The following is a 27,111-nucleotide window of genomic DNA, read 5'->3' on the forward strand; positions in this document are numbered from 1 at the left end:
AAAGATGAGAGTTCACCAATTTCATTTATTCATTGTGAGTGTCATTGTCTACGTATCTAGCATGATTTGCTTGGCAAATTATATCTCAACGCCATCCACATTCCTCAATTCAATAGCCCAGATTAACTGATTAAAAATCTTAATTTTGGCACAAGACTCTGGAACTCTTTTAAGCAAAATTAATAAACATACAAAATTCATTCAAATGGAAAATTGTACAGAATGTTCTATGTGGAATTGATGTCAAACATTCTATGATTCTTTTTATAAGTAAATATCAATATCCTATGAAGTTTCAAAATGCAGTTTTTATAACCGGCATGTTTTGGCAGAATAATCACATCCTTCATAGACTTCCAAACCTGGCTGGTCAAGATCTTCCTCTTTAAAGCAAGCACATCGTTTGCTCATTTTTCCTGTCAATGCTATCTCTGTAGGTCGTTGAACTAATCTCGGATATCCATCGTCACACCAAACCTGAGAAAGGAAATAAAGTTGAAAGTACTTCATTCATCAAGAGCGTAGAGTTGTGAAATGACATTATCTGCAATATAGTTGCCATTCCAGCAATACCTAACAGAGTAGTTGCATTCTGTACAGAAAATGTACAATGACATAGGCTGATGCCTTCAAGAATCAAGAACCTGTCCATCTAATTGTGTGGCCATTTATCTAGAATGCCATACAAACGACTTGAAAATTTCATTGCACACCAAAGATACATGAATGTGAAATCCATTTTGTTGTGCTTGGAATAACTTTTGAAAAGACAAGGAACGTGTTTAATGACAATCATATCAAAATTCAAAACAATCACTGATTCCTTGGAGAAGTACATCAAGAAGGAGAAGTACATCAAGAAGCTACATGTCCCGCCTACTTGTTAAGTTTGAACCAAAAAATAATATGGACCACCTTACTCTTTATGTTTAGTTTCTTCTCCATTTATAAGACATTGTTGTTAGCAGCCTTTTCTCTACATGCAGCCATAATTAGATCTTTTATTTTGTTTCCTTTTACCTTTGTTTGGAAATTGGAAACGAACACAAGGGAAAGTTAACAGTTCACCTTCCCTTGCTTGGTTTGTTGGGAAAGAATGGGAAGAACCACAATGACATGCAGATGAAAACATCTCCTATCACATCAAATAGTCCAGACTCGGGAGAAAGCAGAGAAATAAATGTCGTTAGAAGAAGAAGAAACTTTTATATGGGCCTCAACGAAAATTTTCACTTTCATTTGGGCTCCAAGAAAGGGATAATGTATTCTCTTCTGAATTTCCCCCTGTTCTCAACCTAAAGCAAATAGGGAAGGGAAAGCTATTATCTCGTCTTCCTTTCATTCTTCTCTTACCTCAATAACTAGTTCTTAAAAGGAAAATCTTTGAGGTACGGAGTTTAGGACATTGAAGAAAGAATTGTACCTCTGAACCCTCTTGTTGACTCCACCTTGAATTACAGCTAGGTAGTTTAGCCTCTTCATTCTTTTGTTTTTCCATCAGCTGAGCACCTCTGGCGGCCTTTGCTTCAACCCCTTTTAAGTACTTCGTGGGATTGCCTTCACTATCATAATACCGACCTACTAGCTTACCAACATATCTGCCAGAAAGGAAGTAAGTTAGATATTCGTTTAGTTCTTCAATCTTAAACTTCCTACCTATGTTTGTCACAATAGGGGAAACAAACAGAGGGTTCACTTCTTAAACCAAATCTTTGTTATTGCTTTTTGCTGCCAAACAAATGAAATACATACCAGACAGGATTTTATTTATTTATTTTCGTTGATAACTATGCACCAGTATATAAATGGTAGCATTCTAAACATTAAGTCCATGGTTATAACAATGTTATTTGCTTCACCAGATACAAAAACATCTCAGATAAAGGTCATCTTTAGCTTAGTCTTCCTTGTTCTTCACATTGATTTTTATTTTGGTCTACTACTTACCCTTCAGACACACTTCACACATAATATGCTGAAGAAACCAGTTCCTCAGACCCATCTCACATGAATGTCCTACAAACTAAGTGGTCGTAAGTCGCCAGGTCTATGGATAAGAGTTCAGTATTTTGTTACTTGGAAGCTAATCCTATAAGCTTTATGGCCCTGAAAATGAATTTTATCCTGCAATCATTCCTCATACATTTTATTTCTTTTTTAGTTCCAGTTGGAGTAGGAGACATTTAATTTCATAATATCTTTTTCAAATAAGAAATTTCTTCAGGTATTGAGAGATGATGGTAGGACCAAGGAAAGACCATTCCGTCAATTAGGAATATGTTAAAATCTAAAAGGCAAGGGAGTTTAAGATTTACCAATCTTGTGGCCAATAAAATGTCTTTATTGGGAAGAAATAAAAGGAAATATCTTCAGTGGGAAAATATGGCTGTAGGCAGCCAGCCCATATTCTCTGCCAAATGCAAAGGACTCATAAAGTGGCAATTGCAGGAGATAATGCCATTAAGCGTTAAGGGTCCATGAAAATTCATGCACAGTAAAATAGTTAACTTATATATTAAATCTTAATAAACCAAAATAAAATAAATGAAACTCTTCATATGGACTTTTGGCAAATGACAAGGTTAGAATGATTCTTGTACTATATTCTGGAAAGTTACCAGGAAAAGTTACCAATTTCAAAAAAAAAAAGTTACCAGGAAAAGAGAAGTATGTTTTCTTTAGTTTATCACAAATGCAGGTTAACCATTAATAAATTTGTGTTCCCGAAGGATAAATGAATAGTCAGTATAAATCAGAATGGTGTATTTCAATCGCATCTTGCTACCTGTCTCCTACAACATTTTTATTTTGGACGGTTACACCTTATCGAAAAATAGTTAATGGCTAAAAAAAAAAAGAGTGTTTTTGCAAGTCTCATACTAAAATTATTTCTTGTTTCTGACTTTCCGTCACCCCCTGAACTGTAACTTCCAAGGATTAACCCTCTTGCTTGACAGATGGCAAAGTGTTTGTTAACACTTACTTAGAGGCGTGTGTTTGGTAAATAAGTCATTCACGTGGCCTTTACAATTGCTGAAAACCCCCTAAACTATCATCATTTTGCTAGTTTCATACTTAAACTATTGGGTGTTTCTATTGACCCCCCCCCCCCCCCCCCCCGAACTATAATTTTTGCATGCGGGACAAATAACAAAGAGTTTGCGATTGACTCTCTCAATGAAGCGTGAGAGGTGAAAAAATGATGCTAGTTTTATAAAAAAAAATCTCTTCTTTATTTGCTTTATTTTTATTTCTTTAGGGGTCGTTTGGTTGGGAACAAGTCATCCTAGGATAATTAATCCCGGGATAAGTTATTCCACCACATATTTGGAATAACTTATCACATCACTATGGCAAAAATGGTGGGATAAATAACCCAAAGACTACCTAATACCTCCAATCAAACATGGGATAAAATAATCCTACATTTTATCCTGGGATTAACCTTATACCTCACACCAAACAACTCACTAATACTTATCCCTTTCTTCTTTCGTTTTTTCCCTCTATTTCAACTATTATTGAAAGAATGCCTTCTTCAACACCCTTTTCTTGATTTCAATCAATTTTCTTTGGAACCCAAACACTTTCTTGAGGATGAAAATGAATATTTAATGTAGTTGTGGGCAGCCGGTATCAAACCCAGGAAACACTAATTTTTGTGAAAGAACAAACAATTGAAACCACAGAAAACAGAAGTGTAGTGGTAAGGTATGCGTACACTCTACCCTCCCCAGACCCCACCTAGTGGGATTTCCTAGGTATGTTGTTGTATATTTGGCAATCCCTAATTTCAACCAAAAAAGAGAGAATATAGTAAAAGAACCAACGTTCTTCAACCTTCACAGCATAATCAACAACCATTCCCTTTCTATTTTTCATATGTGGTTCTTTATTTAGTTTTTACTTTTAACTAGTTTATTTGATTTTTTGTGTTAACTTAGAGATTTTGGGGGAAAATATAATGCCACGTATAGTGCCACTAGGCGTATTGAGCATTACACTTCCGGGGGGTTTTTAACCTTAAAAAATTATAGCTTAGGGAGATAAACAGAAGCACCTAACAATTCAATTACGAAACTTGCAAAGCTTGCCACTTGGCATGTTTTACAAGTGTTTTAGGAGCGTGAAATACACGCACCGACAATATTGTCTCACGGGTTTAACCCTAAAGTTGTACTTCAGGTGAGTGATAGAAACACCCGAAGCAAAAACAGTATAGTTTGGTGGTGGTGGGGTGGGGTGGGGTGGGGGGGGGGAGCCATTAATTCATCAAAAAATCATTCATCATGTAGCAGCTTCTGTTTACTTCTTAAACAAACTCTAACTTGTGTTCCAAATCTATGGAATTTTGATTCTTCCACAAATAAAACTAAAAAGATATACTGATCCAAAAAAAAAGGACTAGGAGATAGACGAGAGTTGAATTGTTGCATGATCCATCAGATGTTATTTTTTTGTAAACACTAACGTAAGGATATGAGAACTAGGTGACTTCGAGCATTTATCATGAATTCTTCTTCTCTTTACATAGACCAACGTTACCATCACATTCTTTTCCATTTTCATTTCTGTTTCTGGAAAGCCAAGCCTCCACCCAAGGTTAAGGTTTTCAGACGGTCTTGGTTCCCAAGTAGACTGAACCGAAGACGTGTTACACCAACAGATAAGAAAGTAGACATCATTTCCAATATTTCTTATAAGTATGAGGAAAGTGGTGATACCATAATCATTTTCTAATATGCTACAGTGCCAAACTACAGCATGTGGCTAGGAAGAATTGCAAGAGCATGACAACTGTGGACATGCAACAACAAAGTAACAGTTACTTTGAGGTACTCGTTGTTGATGTGGTACTTCTTTCCTGCTATTAGATCTCATTACTTCAAAAACTTTTGTGTTGCAATGCATTGACTTTTTGCTCTCCCTCCTAGCTTTCAGGTATCTAGTTAGCTTTCTAACTCTTTAAATTGGATCTCTTCAAAAACGAAATATAAGATTTTTGCTAAGAAACATCACTAATCATCTGTAACTTTCTTATTCCACTCTCTTTCCTTTTACTTTGATAAGCAAGAAGTGTCCAAGGGACAGTCGAGCACAGTTTTGGAACTTGGGGATAATGGGCATGTCCTTCTACCCTTCTCCATTTAAATACTAGGCTTTTGTCTACTGCAGTATTTGAACCCATGACATGTACAAGTGATATGCCCGTACCAACCAAAACCCTTGGAGCTTTCTAATTGCACTCTTCTATGCTTTTGTTCCCCGTCCCAATAGAGACACACAAAACATACAACCACCTGCTTGTCATCTCTATATAATTCTCCACTAGGAAGACACTACTCCTTGACGTTTTACAGAATATCTTGGAAAGTAAATAATAAATCTAAGCATTGAATAAGAAAGTGAAGACAGTGTTGATAACTATTCTCCCAAGAGAAGTCCACTGTTCACATTCCACACTACCCATTCAAGATTAATAGGTTCAAAAGATAAAAATTACTCACGTGTAAGTTCGGAAGTAGAAGTCTCTCCAGTCAACAATACTTTTAACCTATAAAAGTGAGATATAGAGAATAAGTTCTTCCCCGTCGAGAAAAAAAATTCCTAGATACAACATATATAATAGATATGTCTGCAGACTGATATGAATACAAGTACAAGTTCATTCATTTTCAGATAATATGTAGTGCAACGGGCAGAGGTGGTCGGTAGGACGTAAAAGAACAATGGAAGAAGATAAACATAAGCAAAGAGAGAAACATCTAAGCATATGAACCTTGCATATACCAGAAGGCTTTGTAAATTACTAGTATCATAAACTTCATTGGAGGCACGGAATACCATATACCATAAACTATGGAGGAACAGTGTGGGTCATCAAAAAGATTGCACCAGATATTTTAGGAGGACTGAGACTGATCAAGGACATAACATGTTCAAAACAAGAAGTAGGCTCTGAGTGACAACAAAACATCATATTACCTCGGCACTGGATAAATCACGCAGTGAGTCAGTGAGTCCATCTCCTGTATTAACATAGAGTAAAATAACTTCATTTTAGAAGCCACAAATCATCAAGACAAAGTCAAAACAGAAGAATCATCTTTCATTTATACCATGGAAATAGAAAAACAAGCAAGAAGTTCAAACATCGCAAGTGCTGCATTTAGTCTTAGTTTAGTATTATTACACTTTAGAGGATACCTAAAACCATACACCATAGAGGCTATCTAGAAGCAAGAAAAGGGAATTCTCTTTAAGTGGTTTTTTTTTTTTTGGAAAATTGGGGGGTACGTTTGGAGTGGCTAACTCGGTTGTTTCATGCCAGTTTTAAGATGAAAATACCCGAAGAAAGGAGATGGAGCACAATGATTTCGTTGTACAAGAACAAGGATGACATTCAGAATTGCAACGACTATAGGGATATCAAGTTGCTAAGCCACACTATGAGAGTTTGGAAGAGGGTGGTGGAGATGAAGGTGAGGAGTGGAAATTTCCGTGAGCTAGTTCGGATTCATGCCGGGACCTTCAACTACAAAAGTCATTCATCTAGTATGAGACTGGTGGAGCAGTACTGAGAGAGGAAGAAGGACCTACACATGTTATTCATCGACCTAGAAAAGGTTTATGATAAAGTCCTGAGGGAGGTTCTATGGAGATGCTTGAAAGTTAGATGTGTACCAGTGGAGTATACTAGGGCGATAAGGACATGCATGATGCAGATTCATTTTCTCTTAGAGAACCCCTAAACATCTCACCGCAACCTTGCTTGATGTGACTCTTGAGAAGCAGAATTGCATTAAAATGGAGCAAATCTCCAAGTAAAGGGGGAAAGCAAGTTTCACAAGTGGCATTCCATGTTAATTGTGTCCTCTCCACTCTCCAACACACCTCATCTTCCACCCCTTCGTGTAATACCCCATCCCCACCACCCCACAAATCCACACTGTTACCCCCACCCCACCTCTCATAGTATTTTTCTAGATTATATATAAATGCATTAACAATATCTTTTGTTTACATACCAAACACAAGAAAATAAATAAGAAATCCACTTATTTTCCTAAAAAACATTTTCCATGGGAACACTTCCCTTCATACCGAACACACCTTTAATCTAATGTTGTTAAGATCTTCTATCTATTAGAAAGGAAGGTTGATTTATTAAGTTGGTTTTGCTTCTACCATGAACTCTTATTCACTTTCCCCACTTGTGGGATTACACTAGTTTGTTGTTATGAACTCTTATTCACACTATATTCAATTATACTATGCTACACAGTAGATAAAGTTATAATAATCTCAATGCACATAGAAATATAAACAAAAGATTCTAACCTGTAAAGTTTCCTGAAACAAATGCACGCGAAGCATCTCTGAAATTTGAAAATTATAAAAAAATCATTGTTAGTTGGAAAATGGTGAGTAGCTAAAAGTTCTCCAAGGAGATTAGCTTTATATTACACTGAGCAGCAAAACAATAAAACTGATTGTCTTCTATGAGAAAGTAAAAAAAAATCTCATACATTAATTATAAAACATGAGACTAATAACCACTCTTGAGATTCAAAAGTAATAGAACCAAAGATTACATTGACTCTTCAATAGGGATTACACATTGTGAAGCATAAATACAACAAAAGCAAAGAATTGAACCTTCCGGCGAAATGGTTGTAACCACCTCCAACTCCATAATGACTCTTCCCTTTGCTCACATCAAATACAGACCTATTAATAGCATTCAAACAAAACTAGACAATCAAATAAATGTTAAAAAAAAAAAAATCCAATCTTGAAATGAGATTATAACAGATTTGACATGTACCCAATAATTCCAAGAAAAATGGGCAATCTTGGATCAGACCCATTATAAAGAGCAAGTTCTTCAACAGTGAAAAGTCTAGGAAAATTCTATTAGAAGCACACCAAAAATAAATAGAATTTATTAAAGTGATGTTAAAGATTAGATACAAATTAATCAATATAACAAACAAAGAACATAAAAGATATGGAGTTAAAAAGACATACTTGTGGAGCAGAGTTGAGAGATTTGAGAGGGAAATTTTTGTAAAAGAGAAACGAGAGAAGAGCCACTATAAGTGGAATCCCTAAAAATGGAGACCACCCCATTTTTTCACCCTTCTTCAAAAACTGTGTCTTGGAAAATTACTCCATTATTTATTGTTGAAAAAAAAAACATTCCTTTTTAAAAGAGAACTGGAAATTATACACTTGAGTTTTCAGTGAGAATTCAAAGTTGACTTTTCACAACTGGGACTTTGAAATGCTAATGAGCTGTTTGGCTATAATTAGTACTTCCTATGTCCAAATTTATGTGACATATTTTGAATTTTGAGATTTAAATAATTTTATTATATATATTTTAAATATTTTGAACGGTTAATTATTGTGACTTATAGTACTTTTTACGTTGTTCACGGATATATAAAATTTATTTTTTAAAAATTGAAGATTTCATTAGCAAATTCTCAGTCAAACTTAAATTGTTTGACTTTCGAAAAACAAAATATATCACATAGATTGGAACAAAGAGTATATATTTTTTGGAATACTTTTTATTTTATTTTGGGTATTATTCATGAAAATTTCAAATCCAACTCAAATTTGAAAATGAGTACCTTGTAATATATTTTCTAAAAGCCTATTCGGATGGATTTATAGATTATGATTTTTTATTTATTTTTGTTATTTTGGCTTAAGAATAAGTAATTAAAAATATTCTTTATTTTATCCGAACATTACAAAGCTATTTTAAAACTATTTTGTTTAAAAGGTACTTAAAATAAATCAACTCAAACAAGCTTCAACTCACTTTTCACTTTTAAAATTGTATTAGAAACATTATTTTAATATTTGGAATATATAGCCAAAATAGTTTCTCATCTCTCGTGTATATTAGATATTGGAGTCAGTGCTAGCATGAGCTCAATATATGTCTTTATCTCAATTTATGTTATATAAATAAATGAAATTTGAGAGCCAAACAATTTTTTTAAAATAATTTAAGTTATTGATTATTGTGATTTATAGTATTTTTATATAATTTTTAAAGGGAAAAGACATAAAATCCCCCTGAACTTGGCACGAAAACTTACTTTAATACTTAAACTACACAGGTGTTTATATATCCCCATTAACATCTTTTAAGTGATTAAAACACCCCCTAAGGGATGATGTGGCAGAGAGTGAGTGCACTTTCCTAAAAGTGCGTGAAAAAAGAGAAAAAAAAAAGCTGAATGTTTAAAACCCTACACATGGCCTTTTTTTTATTGGCCAATATATAACAAATTATTTAAATAGTTTTTTTTTATATATATTGAATCCTTAAAATATGTAAATTTTCTTATTAAGAGGTAAATGAAATTAGTGGGTCCCCTTTTTAGTTTCTTTAATTTTTTTATTTATTTATTTTGTTGTCTTCTTCAATACACATTTTTCTCCATTGAAACATCTCTTCCTCCATCTTTTTTCCCACCTCTATCCACTATTTTCATTTCACTAATCTTTTACTAATTCGTAAAATTCAATAGCAATGCCATTTTATTGACGTCGATTTCACTCTATTATTTGTATCGATTTGGCAAATGTAAACTTTCTTAAATTTTGAGCGACCCATTTTGATTTCTAGATCATTCAAACATTTCTCATAAAATTTATATTTTTTTTGGATCAACTTTCTTATGCAATCTTCATTTCTTATTTGAGTTGTCAAGAAAAATTTGGCTTTCAAAAAAATTCATTCTCCAAGAGGGTAAATTCATTAGGAGGGTTCGAAGATAATGTGAATTTCTTCTTTAAAGTGACTTAAAAAATTGTTGAATAGTGAAGAAGAAGAAAAGAAAGTATTGAAGGTTGGAATAATGGTGAACAACAACAAAGAAGAAAGAGAGGGGGTGGGGGTGGGGGGTGAGGGTGGGGGTATGCATTTATAAATTAATCAATTGATATAATTAATTTTAAAAAGTGTTTAAGAAAAAACAGTGAATAAGTAAAAAAGAAATAAAGATTAATGACATGGTGCCTACATGGTTATGATGTGGCGCTTACGTGGCTATGATATGGCAGGTGAGAGTGGTGTTATAGTCTCAGGGTGGAAAAAAAATCACTTCAAAGATCTTAAGGGGGTATTGAAACGCCCGTGTAGTTTAAGTACTAAAGTAAGTTATCCGACCAAGTTCAGGGTTTTTTTTTTTATGTATTTTCTCATTTTTAAATAATAGATGTAACTCTTTCTATCTCAATTTATATGGCATTGATTGAATTTCAAGATTCAACCAAATTTCAAATGTCATTTAAATGTTTTTAGTAATCAATTATTGTGATTTATAATATTTTTTATGTCATTTTCAAATAAAATATGTCACTCTTTCTATCTCAATTTATGTGACACTGATAGACAAGCACTACAAAAAAATTGTGAATTACATGGGGATTTTTCTGGGGATTAGTATGAAAATTCGCAGAAAACTTATTTTCCTGCAAATTTTCATACTAATTCCCAGGAAAATCCCCATATAATTCATAGTTTTCTTGTAGTGTATAAGAGTCAATCAAAAAATTTCAAGTTTTTAAAATTTTTAAATTGTTAACTATTGTTATTTGCAATACTCTTAGTCATTTCAAATAAAATATGTTACTTTATTTGTCTTAATTTATATGGCACGGATATAATTTAAAAGTCAATCAATTTTGGCTTTGACTATATAATTTTTATATTATTAATTATTATGATTTATAACAATTTTGACAAAACTTCTAAATATATAAATTGTTAAAGATTCTTTTCAAATACTTAAGTGATTAAAATGCCCCTTAATAATGATGTAATTCCAAGAAACACACATGTGACACGTCCTCGCCGATATGTGTGCTCTAGACTCTTATAATATAATATAATATAATTTCTTACTCGTCATGAAACGAAATGTTTTTAAAATGAATATTTTCTAGTTTGAGCCAAAAAGAAAAAAGAGTAAAAGAAAATTTATGAAAAATTGTAAATCTTGAAAAATATTGGAATGCATTTGAATATATACAATTATCATATAATTATAATTATAATTAATTAATGTATATATTCACTTTATTAAATTATTTAAACATGATAAATGGCATTAAATTTGGTAAACATCCCATGTAAGTAAATATTTACCATAAATCTTTATTTAGATGTGAGTTGTCATATTTTCTATTTTATGTGTTCGTCTTAGATGTCTTCAAAATTAAAACATCGGATGATATTGAATTTCCAAGCAATTTTATATTACTTACTTTTATTAAGATGGAAATTGGCTTCACAAAGATGGTCATGGTATCATGTTTAAAAAACACTAATCTTCAAATTATTATATTTTGAGGAGAGTAGTCAAATTGATTCATTTAGAAAAGAACATACGAAGAAGGGCTTGAATTTTGTATCTGTGCACTAACGATGTATAATATATTTAAGTCACCCTGAAAATAGTTAGAAATAACATTTGTTATATTGACGCAATAAAAATTACAACTAACGTGCTATTACATATTAAATGTTAGTAGTATAAAAATGAGATTTTACTTTTAGTACTAAAGATGTAAATAAAAATATTGCAATGACACGTAAAACGAGGTGGGAGATAAATAATTTATATATCTTGCAACGTCTTTGATCATAGTTAAACTAACATCATAGGCAAAAAAAATAATCAAATTCATTAATCAATTGATATACTATAAAGACTCGATGGTTGAAGTTGTTTAGTCACATTAAAAAATCTTAGAACATTTATCCATTGCTCCCACTTTTTTAGTCGATGAACCGCTATTGTATTTGGAATAAGTTCATGTGAACATTTTCCATTAGTTCCAGGATAATCATACATTTTTGGCTTGTTCGAAAATCTATTTTTTGCTTTATTTCCCAAATTAAGCCATTGACCAACCAATTTATCTTCTGGTCCATATGTATTATTCGCAGGAATATTCGATCTTCTTATCCATTCCACCAGATCCCATGATAAAACAAATCCCATTCCGGACATATAATGGACAAATGGATTCATGCTAGGACAAGGTATAACAAAGCCATAATATAGATCAACTCTAGGTAAGGGTTGAAGTGATGATGCTAATGGTGCAAGCCTCAAATAAACATCATCATCAGCCTTCATGACATAGTCATAACGTGTGGGAAGTATTTGAGGAAGAGTAGAAAAGTAAGTATAAGTTTTACCACTATTCATGTTCTCTGAGCAATTGAGGACAATAATGTCATTAAAACGCATGATTTCTAAAGCGACAAAAGTTCTTTGTTCTGAATTGGTGATATTACAGAAAATGAACTTTACATCGATACGAGCGATGGGGGTGGATTGAATTCCATATACAAGACGAAGGAAATGTCGTCTATCGAAATTTCCCGGCCGTGTGAAAATTCCTATTAAAAGGGTGAACTGTGTGTTTATCTGAGGCGCTTGTTGTAGTAAAATGGTATTGGTTAAGGAAGTTGTTAACGAAAAATTTAAGCGAATACTAAATGATATAAAGAAGATGAAGATAAGTATAGCAAAAGAAGATAAAGAAACTAGAAGTAGTTTCCTCCTTGGCATCATAGTTAGAGATGCCCTAGAAGGTGTAACATTGAAAGTTTAGAAAGAAAGAAAAAATATGCCAAGCTTGAATACTTTGAATATAGATTATATGTCCTAAGTTTCTAAAATACACACATCTTTTAAAAGGTAAATGACTTGTCCTTATATGACATGGTTAATGGTATGAAGAAAGTAAAAACATTGTGATCTTGTCATGCTTTGTATGCAATGAGTAATTAAACTTGTGAAGTACATGAGATATGGTGCTAAAAATGTGAACAATTTACAAGTTTTAGATTTTATGAGAACTTTAATTTCACTTGAATCCAAAACAAACAAAATAAACTCAAAAGTATGTTGCCACAAAAATTATAGTCTAGTAGTATTATGCTTCATAGTTAAAATGGCATAACTTTGGAGGTGTTTGGATTGATTTTTTTAGATAACTTATAAGTTAAAAGCTACCTGTTATAAGTTGGTCGTACTTAACTTTTGACTTTTAGCTTATTTTCGTACTTTTTACCTTAAAAGTAAATGCTTAAAACCACATTTTATTATTTTTTTAAACACTTTCAAAAAATGAAAAATGGCTTAAAAACCAAAAACTTACTTATAATTATGGCATTCAGTAATTAATCCACTGCACCATCTAATTATCAATTCTTATAAAAAACGGTCATTCAAATACTTTTCAATTACAAACGAAGTGCAATTTACTCTTCTAAGCCGTGAATTACGAATTTCTCAACCATGGATTATATTACATATTACATAATATACTCTAAAGTTTTGTCATTCCGCGTAATTTTTCCTTTCTTCATTCGTCAAAATCGATTACTTTCCTTTTTCTTTATCTTCATCTTCTGCACGTAAATAAAATTATTTTTGTCATCAATTATTACTTTGTTTCGCCTCTCTCTTTCATCTTTTGCCAGGTACAATTTTTTTTTACCTTGGTCTTTGATTTCATCTTCTTCAGTTGTTTTCATCATCTATTTGCTACTAAGTACTAATAATGGTTACATATATATATATAATATTTTTTTGTTGATTTTTTTTTGTTTATTGCCCATACAATTACGTAAGAAAGAGAAAGGGAATTTAGAGAAATCTCGCTAGCTAGTTTAGGAGTTAATTATTTAAATGCGCTCTAATTTATAATATTATGAATCTTATTAAATTTTGATGCGTTCAACTTCAGATACGTCCAGATACACGTGACTTAGGAAATATTGGGTCAAAATTATGTGTAATTTGTTTTAGATACATTGTATCCAAATTGGTTCACATGTATCTGAGATACATAAATCTTGCTTGTCTCCCTCGCGTTTCGCTCGCCACTCTCCTATGTATATGGTATCTTAGATACATGCAAATCACACCAGATACATGCATGTACACGTATCTAGTATGATTCACATGTATCTGATATATATGACTATCTCCCTCCCTATCTCAATCGCCTCCCCTGTTTTAGTGTATTTGATAGCAAAAATAAATGTATCTAGTTGTATCTTTCTCAATATATGATAGAAAACTGTTAATTAGTGGAAAAATACATAATTATTTGAATGTATAGATATAATTAGTATATATGCTATAAATGTATGTCTAATAAGGTAGTTTTCCCAAAAAAGAAGAAGGGGAAACTACATAATTAGACATACTCCACTACCATATATATTATTATTATCTACACTTTCAAAAAATTATGTATCTTATCACTAATTAAGAGTTTCCTACTATATATTGAGGAAGACACACCTAGATACACATATTCTTGCTACCAGATACACTAAAATAGGAAGAGAGGCGAGTGAAATGGGAAGACGAATTAACAAGATAGTCATGTATCCTAAATGTGCATCATGCTAGATACACACTAGCTTGATACATGTAAATAATGTCATTCGCATGTACCTGGAATATCAGATACACATGAAAGGGATGAGCGGGATGGGAGGGAGACGAGTGAGATTTGTTATGTATCTCATAAATATGCAAATTCACTTGAATACACTATATCTAGAATAAATTACATCTAATTTGACCCCATGTATCTCGAAATACATATTATCAGGATGCACCAATATATAGTAAAATTTGTAATATTATAAATTAGAATGTATCTAAATAATTACCTCATCATAAACTAGTGAAATTTACGTAAGTTTTCTCAAACAAAAAATTGTTCGTAATTGGGCTCATCTCCAAATGGCCCAACCCAATAGAAAAGCAAAGTCTTTCTTGGTCTCTCGCTGCATCTTTGTCGTCGTCGTTTTCTTTCTTCTCAGAAGAAGTTTCAGAGATCGGATTCTCCTCCTCTTTCCCCTGAGCTCCATCAGCCTGCTCTTCCATTTCCCTCTCTCGCTCACTCTCTCTCCTTCAAGGTACTTTCTCTCTCTACAATTTACTACTCCTTGAATCATTCGATTTGCTTCAAATCATCTAATTTTCCTCCTCAGAGATGTAGTATTTTTTTTCTTAGCTTTGATCATTTAGACATAGTAGCTTATAAATTGATTGGTTGGTTGTTTGCAGTTGTAGAAAATAGAGAAAGATGGGTGTGAAGCAAGTTCTAAGAGCCATGGATGCTTTTCCACGCGCGGAAGAGCATTTGTTACAAAAGACTAAATCTGGGGCCTTTGGTATTATTATCTCTTAACTACATGTCTTCTCTTCATGTGGGTAGCTAGGATGGATGATCATGACTAATTTTTTTTTTTTTTTTTTGTATATACTGGAACAAAGAAAAAGTTGTCTTAATGTTTCAAAAGAAGCAGTAATTAGAACTGTTGGCTGTGAATTGAATATCCTAAACTGTGTCTACATTTAAATATTTGCATACACCATAAGTTGTGCTACTTCATGTTTGTGCATATTTGTTTTTAGCTAGTGTCCGTCTAGATAGTTGATCTTAGACTATGTTTATCTATGCTGTGAATTTTGGAGATACATTTTTGGTTCATGAAAGTTATTGATGCTACATCTGTTTGTTCATTGGTTGTTTGATTCTATAAGATTTTCCTGTCCTTTTGTCAAAGTTGCTCCCTACGCCCGGTCAAATCCAATCCAATTTATCGTATTCGATTAGTTAACATGTTGTTTAACCGTATTTTGAAACAGACCAAGCCAATCTCGATTTAAAAAAGAAAACTTATTGCAACTACGAACGTGGACAAATTCTTTCTCATTAGACTATTTTAACCTATTGATGCAAAGGGCCTGGTACTGAATTGCAACTGTTGCTAGTTACTTCTGTTGGCGTTACTTTAGAATTGTCCAGTTAGAAGATATATGCTTACTATATTCTGCATCTTTTCTTTAGGTTTGATTCTTGACTAACTTTACACCTTTGGTTTTTACTCACTAGTTTCCATTGTGGGGCTGGTTATCATGTCAACATTATTTCTGCATGAACTGAGTTACTATCTTAATACGATTACAGTTCACCAGGTTTTTTTCTTCTCTTCAATTTTGCTTCTCTTATTGTTTACTTTATTCTGTCCCACTTAAGTGTAATTTAAAGGTTTCTGATCTGAATTATGTTTTCGCAGATGGCTGTTGACTTGAGACGTGGAGAGACTCTTCCCATACACATCAATATGACATTCCCCTCTTTACCTTGTGATGGTAAGATAAATAACCCCCCTTCTGGTCTATGTTTGCTTACGCTCTTTTAGATTTCATTTTCTTTGTGAATACCTAGTATCTAAATGCTTCAGAGTTCAGACATTGACCAATTTGTTCTACCTTGGTAGTTCTAAGTGTGGATGCTATTGATATGTCGGGGAAGCATGAAGTAGACCTTGATACAAACATATGGAAGGTAATTGGTCTATTTGATTTGAGAAATTAGTGTTCTGCCCTACCTATCATAAAAAGAAGTGCTCTACCCATCAAACTGAAAAGAAAGTGACCATGTTTCGCATGACAAGATGATGCATAAATCTGTAGATTTTAGTATGTTAACCATGCTTTCACTTTTGTAGTGTCTTCACTAGCAACTATTTGTACCTTTATTAGATTTAATCTGGTAACAATATCATTCTTAGTTCTTGATAAAAAGAATATCTTTCTTAGTTTTTCTCTTCCTCTTTTGTGTTTGTTTTGTGTGCGTGTGTGGTGGTTGGGGGGGGGGGGGGGGAGAGGGGTAAGATGCAGCATTAGTGGGGTATGACAGAAAAAAACAGTTATTCTGTTTTCACTTAGTATTTCATGCTTATATTTTTCTGAGTTTGACGTTTTTATGTTGGCTAGTTGCTTTAATTACATATTAGCATCTGAAGAGAACCGAACTATTAAAAAAATTTCGAGTGTTCATGGTTACAAGTTATACTTAAACTGTTGGCAATGCAATGGTTAGAATTAAGGCTTAGAGTTGTTCTTTTTGTCAAGCTGTTTTTGTTTATGTTAGATTCACTGTCTTTCTGGCTAGAGACTAGTATGTTTCTGCAGGGATAGGGGTGAAATTTTGAAAATCTCTAGTTTTAGTGAACTACAAAATTTGTATTAAAAGATAAAAACTTTTAGTAATTAGTATTGGAATAAATGGACTTAAATAAAGTGTAATAGGCACAGAGGATTCATATAGCCCATCCGATTTTAGTAAATCAATGAATTGGTTCTGAGTGTGGTGTTTTGAGCAAAGGAAGGGGTTAAGTTGAAAGCATGTGGATTGATAAAGATGATTTCATTGAACTTGTGGAGTGAAGGTGGAACTCAAACAAGGTGAGTTGTGATCTAGATACTATTGTTGCCAGGAAGTTAAATGATATTAAGAAATGGAACAATAAGGTGTATCGTTGGCTGGAAGAAAGGAAAGAAAAAGGCTTTGAACAGGCTGGAAGAATTGGGTCATTTTAATGGAGCCATAGTTGATGAGAATGCAATAATAGTTGAGAAGGAAACAATCACCTCAGTGCGAGAGGAAATTGCAAGGAAAAAAGAGATATCCTGAAGGCAGAAGTCAAGGTGTCTATTGGTAACAGTTGGAGACAAATACACAAAATGAAGAAAAAAAATTGGGTACTATGACCATTTTTTGAAGAGGAAATAGAGGGTATATAAAGCAGTTTGATGGGGACAAGGCTCTCGAGCCATATGGTTTTAATATGTTTATCTTCCAAAAGTGTTGGAAAATTGTCATGGATGATAAATGAAGATGGTGGAGTGATTCAACCTGAATTGTACCTTTGAAGAAGTTTTAATGCTACTTTCATTGCTTTATCGCCCAATAAAAAAAGGAGTTGTGGCAGTTAAAGATTTTAGACCAGTTAGTCTATTGGGAAGTGTATGAGATTTTTTCTAAACACTTTGACAGAGAAGGCTGAAGAAGGTGATAGCAAAACTCATATCTAGTTATCAAAATGCACTCATAAAAGGGAGCCAAACTCATTAATGCAACAATAGTAGCAAATGAATGCCTTGATCAATACTTACAAAAAGAAGAAAATCTGGTGCTATATGCAAACTAGAGTTGGAAAAGCATATGACCATTTGAATTGTCAGTTTTCTATTGAACTTTTGAGGCATATGAATTTCGGGACAAATGTATCTGGCAAAGTGAATATCAATTTTTAAGGGAACATGATTTATCATGATTCTTAGAAATTGTGTAGGAAAATTAGTCATTAAACTTGTGTTAGAAACTTATTGTGTCCTTGCATTTAGAATACTAAAGGATTTTTCTTGGTATTTTCCCCTTAATTTTCTTTTCTTGCAACACATATATACTTTTTATATTTTCTTCATTTGCATTTTGTTACACTAAATTGCGTTTTGTGCTTAAGGTCCCAAATATACCTTGACACTTTTCTATGCTCTTTGCTTTGACACCAATTATTCCAGTTTGACATAATCACAGAGAGCTTCTAAAATTAAATTCATTAGTAACTTGTTTTAGTAATGTTGGAGTTATCCAATCATAAAAACACTCAAGAAATGTGGCCTAGTAGTCAATGAAGACAAAAAACACTAGGTGATTTCTTTTCATCTGCTAAAGCCACAATATGCATCGTTAATAGGTACTTGTGTTGGTGGGAGGTAGCAAATATCCGGTGGAATAGTCAAGGTGCGTGCAAGTTGGCTCCGGACACTATTGTATTAAAAAGAAATTTATGCAAAAGCATAAAAGTTAAGCTTCTTAGTTTCGAAATTGTTGAACCTATTGCCTATTTAACAGGGAAAGAAGCTTTTAATAAACATAAAGTAAGTGAAGGTTAAAAAATACTATATGTCACCCAAGGGTGTGATCTGGTGGTCAATGAAATGGTTGAGAGTCATAAGGTCTTAGGTTCAAATCCCACGGAGACAATAAGAAATAAGTGATCTTCCCATCCTCCTAACCTTGGAGGACAGAGTTACTTGATACCTGATGTTGGTGGAATGTGTCATGTATCCCGTGGAATTAGTCGAGTTGTGCGAAAGTTGGCCCTGACACCACGGTCATAAAAAAAAAGAAACCTTGTTTACTTAAACCACACTTCCAGTTCAAATCTTTTATGTTTTTGAATAAATTTGTGTGTTAGATGCAGTGTAGTCGAAGGCGTGCTTTAAGCATGCTTAAGCCCTAAAGCGAGGCTCAAAATGTGTTGTGCGCTTCACCTTGCTTTATGTGCTTTCAGTGTCGTCATCAATGATAAACTTTTCCTTGCCAATGAACCTCTTCTGAAGAAGTGACACTAAACAATTGATATTTTACTTTATCATAAAAAAAATTCAATTTCTTTGGTCATATAGTTGTCATTCATGTTTATAATTATTAGTCTTGGACATAACATATATATTCATATTTTTTTCTCCCATTGCACCTTTTTTCATTAAAGCCCACGCTTAATTTGCGCTTTGCACTTAAAGCCCCAATAAACCTTAGAGCTTTTTTGCGCTTTTTGCCTTTGATAACAGTGGTTAGATGTTTCGTAATGTATACCTTATAGGTGGGGAGGTTTGTATAAAGATAGATGAATCTTGGAAACTCCAGCAGTGTAGTGTAGTTACGAGAACGGGAGGGAAGTTAGTGTTGTCTGAAATTGTAACAAGCTACAAGCTTTGCACTTTACCCAAAAAAAGTCTAGAGTATAATTAAAATACTGTATAGAATATTCCTAATGATTATATTAGTCTCTCATTCATGCTAGGTAGCTATCTAGAACTAGTGGACCTCCTTCACTTGCAAAATCTGAGTTGGCCTAACCGACTTCTGTTGCACAGTTCAGTAGAGATTTTGTTATTGCCTTTCACTTCATATTGGAGTTTTGTTTTCTCCTGCAGTACTTAGTTCCTATGCCCTGTCCAAGCACATATCCTTTTTCTTTTTTAAATCTTTCCCTACCTTTTTCCGGAGTTGTGAAAGCATTTTGCTAATGGTTAAGAGTTTTTGCAGCTTCGCTTGAACAGTGATGGCCACATTACTGGAACTGAGTATCTGTCAGACCTTGTGGAAAAGGAACATAAACATGGTAATGCCTTTTTGTTCTGCTCTTGACTCTGTGTATAAATTGCGTGCGCGTTTTTTTCTCCTCACATTAGTTTTTTTGAAATAGGTAACTTTGTATTCACACAAAAGAACTCATCAAAATAGATGAGGTGGGATTTACAAACCCCCAGGGGGTGCCATCATACTCAAATCCAAAAAGACAACTAAATTTACAATTGGCTTTTAAACTCCACAAGGCTATCTACTTCCCCCACTAAATTTTACTTACACCAAAAATACAAAAGACTAAGACATCTCATCTTGATCTCCTGTGAGCTGCTAACCTTTCCTTCATAACATCTCCCACTCCTTTCCTTCCATAGTGTCCACCATATGCAAGCAGGGATATTTTTCCACCAGTCTTCTTTTGATCCTCTCTTTCCGATTCCTTGCCAGTGTGTTAGGACCTCAAAAGTGGTTCTGGGCATTGTCCAGTTAACCCCGAGTATACAAACGAACATGTTCCACAGATCTGTAGCTATCTTGCAATGCAGAAACAAATGACCATTTACTGCAGTCTTCTGTCTGCACATGTAGCACTTTGAACAGATCTGTATACCTCTTCTTTGTAGCACTTCATGGGTGAGACAAGCTCTTCTAATTACCAACCAAGTGAAACATGCAACTTTTAAAGGAACCTTAATTTTCCAGATTAATTTCCAGGGCCAAACTGTTGTCAAAAGATGATTGGTATTCCTCTCCCAATAACATGACTTAACTGTAAAAACCCCTCTGCTATGCAGTCTCCAAACTGGTTTGTCTGGCTTCTGTGACAGTGCCTGGAAACAAAGTTTAAAGCATGCAGTAGGTCTGCTACTCTTCCAACCTCCCTATCATTTAGAGCCCTTCTGAACATAAGGTCCCAACCTTGAGGGCTCCACATCTGCGCTATAGTGTCATTCTGCTGTAGACTGATAATGTACAGATCAGGAAAAAGTATCCTCAGATTTACATCACCTAACCAGGTCTCATTCCAGAAACTGGTCTTCAAACCATTCCCAACTCTGAAGGTCATCTTTGCACTGAAATCAGGCCACATTCTCCTGATGGTTTTCCATACAGAGCACTCAAAAGTGCCATTCACCTCTTCAGTTATCCAGTTGCTCTGTAGGCCATATTTCTCAGCAATAAACCTCCTCCATAATGCCATATCTTCACAACAGAATCTCCACAACCATTTTTGCAGCAGACTGGTGTTGTGAGTACTCAAATTCTTAATGCCCAGACCTCCTTGTGCTTTGCTCATTGTCACCTCTTCCCGTTTAACCAGGTTGTATCCTTGCTTCTCTTTATTTCCTTGCCAGAGGAAAACCCTTCTCAGCTTGTTGAGTTTCTTTCCAATTCTTTTTGGTAGTGGAAAAAGACTTAGCATATAAGTCGGAAGTGCATCTAGAACTGATTTTATGAGAGTCAATATACCTCCCAGGGATAGATATTGACTCTTCCACCTTGTCAGCTTCCTTTCACTTCTCTCCAAAACTTCACTCCATACTTCCAATTTTTTGTTCTTGGCTCCCAAGGGCATCCCCAAGTATTTGGTGGGAAGAGAAGCTACTTGTCCTCACATTAGTGAACTTGCATTATTTTTTGTTTTGGATGTAAAATATCCTATATGTTTAATAACAATGTAGCATGGTTCTAAAATGACAACTTTGATCAGATGATCACAAAGACCATCACGATGATTCGGATAATAAAACCCATATGCAAGGGTTCGATCAAGATGCTGAAAATTTGATTAAGAAGGTCAAGCAAGCATTGGCTCATGGGGAGGGATGCAGAGTACATGCCTCTTTCATTTTTAGCTGCTTATTTTATTTGTAAACACCCTTTTTTCTCCTTTATACCTCAGAAATAAGATTAGGAAATTTTTTTGTATCCTTATCCTTGAAAGTACCAGATACACCCCTTGGGCTAAATAAGAAATGATAATTGTATTTGCTTATTACAGGTCTATGGTGTTTTGGATGTCCAACGTGTTGCCGGAAATTTCCATATATCTGTTCATGGGTTAAACATTTTTGTTGCTCAAAAGGTTAGATCTCTTGGAATTATGTTCTTTTATTGTATGATTTTGTGCAATGATACAACAACCCGTTAAGATATTGACTGCTCCATTTAACTTTCTTTTCTGTTATTGTTGATTATATATGTGCTACTGATCTTTGAAGGTTTCTAGTTGGAAGATGCTAATATTAAATTTTGAGAATCTTTTTACTTTTAAGTTATTTTCTGAGGAAGTAGGGAATTTAAACCTCTCAAAGGTCTGAGAATCCAATATAGTTTAATTGAGTTATATCTTGGTGGTTTAGCTAAAAATTAAATTTCCATTTGTCGCTGGAGATTTGATATTTCTTGTGTACTTGTGATCTTCGGAGCTAGTTTTTTTAGATCTTAATTAATTTTCATTAAGAGAAGTGTTTAGATATAGTCCGATGATATAGTTACAATTTTGAGTTGCTGAATAGTTTGTAACGGCAGGCCATATACTTTTAATTCACAGGTAAATCAAGTAAACCACATTTTTAAAACCTTTTTGCTGCATAAATTTTGGTCCCTGTTTTGAAGTACATTACTTTCTTCCTTGAAGTGGAACTTAAGTAGACTTGAAAATAACAACCTGTTAAGAATTGGTTGATTGGAAGTTCTTATAGAAACCAGATTTGTTTTCCTGTTTCTTGCTTACTCCTGTTTGTATCTGTTTTTAATTACTGCAGATTTTTGGAGGTACTACTCATGTCAATGTGAGCCATATCATCCATGATTTATCATTTGGGCCCAAATATCCTGGTGGTCACAACCCACTTGATGGAACAGAACGAATTCTGCGTGGGGCAAGTGGAACATTCAAATATTATATTAAGGTTTGAGTTGTAGCCCTCATTTGAAATTAAGGACATTATATTTGATGTTTAGTTTAAAACTACATTATTTGGACATAGCCATAGATATTTCTCGAACTGAGGAAATGAATGTGCAACTGCACACTTCAGTCATTTTTCTGTACTTGTTTTTTATATTTTAGTTTAGTTTTTTAACTGTCATTTTCGTGGACTTGAAAAAGAGATATGAGCTAAGCTTTAGGTAACTTAACTCAACAACAGCAGTTTCAATTTTTTTGTTGTTGTAGGGAACTTATCTTTCGTAATTAGGAGCTCACTATCTGATTTTCTGCCTATACTTGGATATGTGCCAATTAATGGTTTATACAGGTCATAAGATGGTGCATTCTCCATAGAGCAACAACATTAAATAGAAGGGTAGAGGGGCGAGCCCATTATCTATTGAGTTTCTAGCCATGTGCTACCGGCTATTGGGGATTTCTCGATTACCAAAAAATTATTAAATAGAAAGACTAATCCTTAGGTGACCATTTCCTTTTTTTGGTAATTACAGTCCCAGAATAACTTAATTAGCTTTAGTGCTGCTTATGGAGCTACACCAAATGGGTGATGGTAGTTTCTGGAGACATTCACAGTGGTGCATGATCTCTGTTCCACTTTGAACTGAAATTGAGGAGACTATTTTTCTGCATCAGGGTCGTCAACAGCAGATAAATGGTTTTAGCTAAAAAAGATGATTGTAACTGCATATAATTTCACTAGTTCTCGAACACGTGCGCTGCACATGATTCTATACTAATTAGTACAAATTTCTTAAATTAATAGAGAAGGTAGTGAAGCAATTGAGCAATGCGAGAATTTCGAAAGGTGACCAAGCAAAACAAGTCACATAATATAAAACAAAGTCTGAAGACTGAAAACGCAAGCAATGAACAATAAACAACAAAAGAGAACAAAAATTATTAAGAGCAAAACAAAGGTCTAAGAAACTAATATAAAAAAAAATATAGCTTTGTTGCAGAAAGTGCTAAGAATACACCAAATATTGAGCATTTTTAAAAAAGAAAGCATATAATAGTTTGACAATAGCCCAAAGGATAAAACTATTGATTTTATAGAAGGTAAAAGAAATGAAAAGTTCTTTTAACTAATGGAAGCTAAAAAGAAGTAGAAAATAATGTCAATTTAAGATGATAATGTGAGTTAAAGGCACAAAATTAATGAATATTATTATAATAGAAGTTATGAAAATGAAGAGGTGTAGTTATGAAGTTGATTTTAATGAAAAAAAATATTTTTTAAATGATTTTAAGAAAATAAATTAATAGGTAAGGGGTATTTTCGTAATCCAACTTTTGACTTAGTTTCTTCCCACTTTTAGTCATATATTATATATATATATATATATATAATATGAATGAATATGATATGATAAATGATATGATATGATGATATGATCAACTCCCTCCTTCTTGTCCTACTTCCTTTTTCAGGTTGTTCAAGATTGTATCCAATTGAAATAAGAACTTTTTTTCAAAAATATTATTGTAATACTTCTTAATTACTTTCGTATCAGAAAAAGGTCAATTTTGGGACCTATTTGCACTCTTAACAGTATTCCAGTTTTTTGAAGTCGGAACTTTATCTGTACTTGTGGACCCACTTTAATTTAAATATGATAGAATTTCAACTTTTACCTTAGTAGTCGAGTAGTCAAAACTAAATGTGACACCTGTATTCAGACCAAGGGAGCTAATATTTAAATACACAGTTGTATATCAGGAGTAATTTCTTGTCCAGGTATCTGCTAGTGTCCAAACCCCACTTGTGGGATTATTGTTGTTGTTGTATCTGCTAGTGTCCTCCGTCACATTGTCCTTAAGTATAACCAGAAGTGAGGGATTTCCTTAAATTATGGTGAAATGTAAGGTCTAGTCACCTTAATTCCTGACCAAGTTTTTTCTTAGAAGGCTAGTGTTGCATTGTTTGGCTCTCCTTTGCCTCTCTGCATTTTGAATTTCTGCTTTTTGTCGTGTAGATTGTTCCCACTGAATATAGGTATCTATCAAAAGAAGTTTTGCCAACTAATCAATTCTCTGTATCGGAATACTTTTCTCCCATCAATGAGTTTGATCGGACATGGCCAGGTGCTTCTCTAAAGTCTTAAGTACTCGACAGATTAATTCCTTCTATCAATTGCTGCTCTTTTCTTTTCTCTTGTTGTACTTTTTGCTTATTGAATGTATTTCCCACTCAATGCAGCTGTATATTTCTTATATGATTTGTCACCAATTACTGTGACCATCAGAGAAGAACGTCGCAATTTTCTGCACTTTATCACTCGGTTATGTGCAGTACTGGGTGGTACTTTTGCCTTGACAGGTTTGCCTCTAATACTTAGCTGTAGGATTTATTTAAGGTATAAAATTCCTTGATAAACCAAAAGTCTCTGCTATTATTCTGTTCTTCCTTTTGAATGTATAATCTTGTCATTTGAAGGCTGAACTTGATGCTCATTTTGTTTTGTGTGAAGAATTTGTTAATCATTTGCTGGGGTGTGTGGAAAATGCTTAAATATATTTTGGTGCCAGTAAATATGATTTTGAGTCTTCGTTTGTACTTTTTCTTTTCTTACATATTGAGAATGGAATGCTAATTTCTTGGGGAGATTATCTTTTAAGAGTTAACCAATGCCTTGGGAATTCTCCCATGTTCTATAATCTTTGTTTCTATGTTCTCAGTCGAGGGATCTTCCATTCAAACAACATCTCCATTCTCATTATTTCCTGGAATAGTATAGACCTGGCATCTGCCAATGATTTGGAGTTTATATTGCGTCTTTTGAGTAGGTACTGATTTTTATGTGTGGTTATGACAGTCATAGTGGCTTAATATTGGGACCCCTTTGTTTTGCACTGAGAATAAATCAATAGAGTCGTCTAAGGAGTCTGATACTAGGAAGGAACTACATTATTTACACTAAACTGAGAAGGCTTTTGTGAATTTAAGTATAAACAACAATTTTTTCACCTGATTCGTTTGACTTCTTCTTAAGATCTCATTTTGTCTGGAATTGGGGGATACCCCTAAGGACTGTTTCTTGCCGTTAAGAAATTGGACCTTGAATTTAGTTGGAAATCTTTAATCTAATTACACGTTCTTGAAACACTTAAAACTGGACCTTAAATTTAGTTGGAAATATTAATCTAATCACACATTCTTGAAACACGGAAGAAACTGGACCTTGAAATTAGTTGGAGATTATTGATCCAATCACAATTCTCACATACTTACGTAATGTTTTGTGTATAATAGGCATGCTAGATAAATGGATGTTCAGGTTCCTTGAAGCAGTTATGAAGAAAGACAGCAGAAGCCTTGTGCGGTAATTTAAAGTTATCTAGTGACATGTTGCACTACAAAGTAATATTCAGTCAGGGATTTTGCACTATACATGGGAATTTTAGCGGTGAACAAGGGAGATCGATAAATGAGGCTTGTGTATATTATGTTTCCTGTGTATTTTTTTCTCTCACTTTTTTATCCTTTAATTTTGATAGCACTTTACACAAATATACCGTGCTGTACCCAAGCCATTCTAGCAGTCTGAGAAAAGTTCTACTTACTGGTCACTGTAACATAATCTAGTTTGTAGTTCAAAGAAGATGAACATTTCCAGCTTTTCTTGCTCGATTTTACTGGAAAAACTTGCTGTATCTGGAGAAGGCTCCCAATACACACCTCTTAAATCATCCATCTGCTTTTCTCATCACTTGGTTACTGGCTAAATTCATCATACACAACTCAGTTGATCTGAACACATGCTTGATTACTCTTCTAGTAATAGGATCGGTTGAAGGCAAGAGGCTCCTTCATAACAAGTTGCATTTGCTCGCTCTGGAATACCTGTGATTATCATTGTTCATGCCATGTAATATTTCGCGCATTAGTGATCTATGTTCTAGCATCAACACTTTCTTTGCTTCCTGATTTTAACTGGCTTGCTCAATGGTTATGTTAGTTCCAGAATATACAATTTCTGCTACACCCAGTCGAGTGAAGCAAGTATAAATGCTTACTGAACAGACGACTTGGATCTTTCTTAAATTTTTAGCTTGGAGTTTAATGCTTTAACTTCAAAGATGAACTTTAACCTCATATCTAAAAGAATACAAAAGGTTCCAATCCATAATGACGA

At 33.8% G+C, this 27,111-nt stretch overlaps 3 protein-coding genes across 3 annotated transcripts; 1 reads left to right on the top strand and 2 right to left on the bottom strand.

Annotated features, from left to right (window-relative positions):
• Nucleotides 1-202: 202 nt before the first annotated feature.
• Nucleotides 203-8,183, bottom strand: LOC125835501 (membrane-associated progesterone-binding protein 4). The gene is made up of 8 exons (XM_049514634.1): nucleotides 8,032-8,183; nucleotides 7,829-7,914; nucleotides 7,660-7,731; nucleotides 7,342-7,379; nucleotides 5,986-6,029; nucleotides 5,508-5,554; nucleotides 1,424-1,598; nucleotides 203-477 (listed from the first exon to the last, which is right to left on the bottom strand). The coding sequence occupies exons 1-8, from the start codon at nucleotides 8,131-8,133 to the stop codon at nucleotides 310-312; spliced, it is 732 nt and encodes a 243-aa protein (XP_049370591.1). The 5' UTR covers nucleotides 8,134-8,183; the 3' UTR covers nucleotides 203-309.
• A 3,534-nt stretch (nucleotides 8,184-11,717) lies between these two features.
• On the bottom strand, nucleotides 11,718-12,614 carry LOC125835495 (beta-1,3-galactosyltransferase pvg3-like). Its single transcript, XM_049514627.1, has one exon. The coding sequence runs from the start codon at nucleotides 12,612-12,614 to the stop codon at nucleotides 11,718-11,720; it is 897 nt and encodes a 298-aa protein (XP_049370584.1).
• Nucleotides 12,615-15,113: 2,499 nt separating this feature from the next.
• Nucleotides 15,114-26,596, top strand: LOC125835481 (uncharacterized). Its single transcript, XM_049514615.1, has 11 exons — nucleotides 15,114-15,241; nucleotides 15,967-16,049; nucleotides 16,151-16,226; nucleotides 16,355-16,422; nucleotides 19,978-20,053; nucleotides 21,731-21,852; nucleotides 22,022-22,105; nucleotides 22,788-22,934; nucleotides 24,952-25,060; nucleotides 25,176-25,295; nucleotides 26,229-26,596. The coding sequence occupies exons 1-11, from the start codon at nucleotides 15,154-15,156 to the stop codon at nucleotides 26,300-26,302; spliced, it is 1,047 nt and encodes a 348-aa protein (XP_049370572.1). The 5' UTR covers nucleotides 15,114-15,153; the 3' UTR covers nucleotides 26,303-26,596.
• The last annotated feature ends 515 nt before the right edge of the window (nucleotides 26,597-27,111 follow it).

The sequence above is a fragment of the Solanum verrucosum genome, unplaced genomic scaffold (assembly GCF_900185275.1).
Source record: "Solanum verrucosum unplaced genomic scaffold, falcon-dt-bn FXZP01000040.1, whole genome shotgun sequence".
In the NCBI taxonomy this organism is placed as follows: domain Eukaryota; kingdom Viridiplantae; phylum Streptophyta; class Magnoliopsida; order Solanales; family Solanaceae; genus Solanum; species Solanum verrucosum.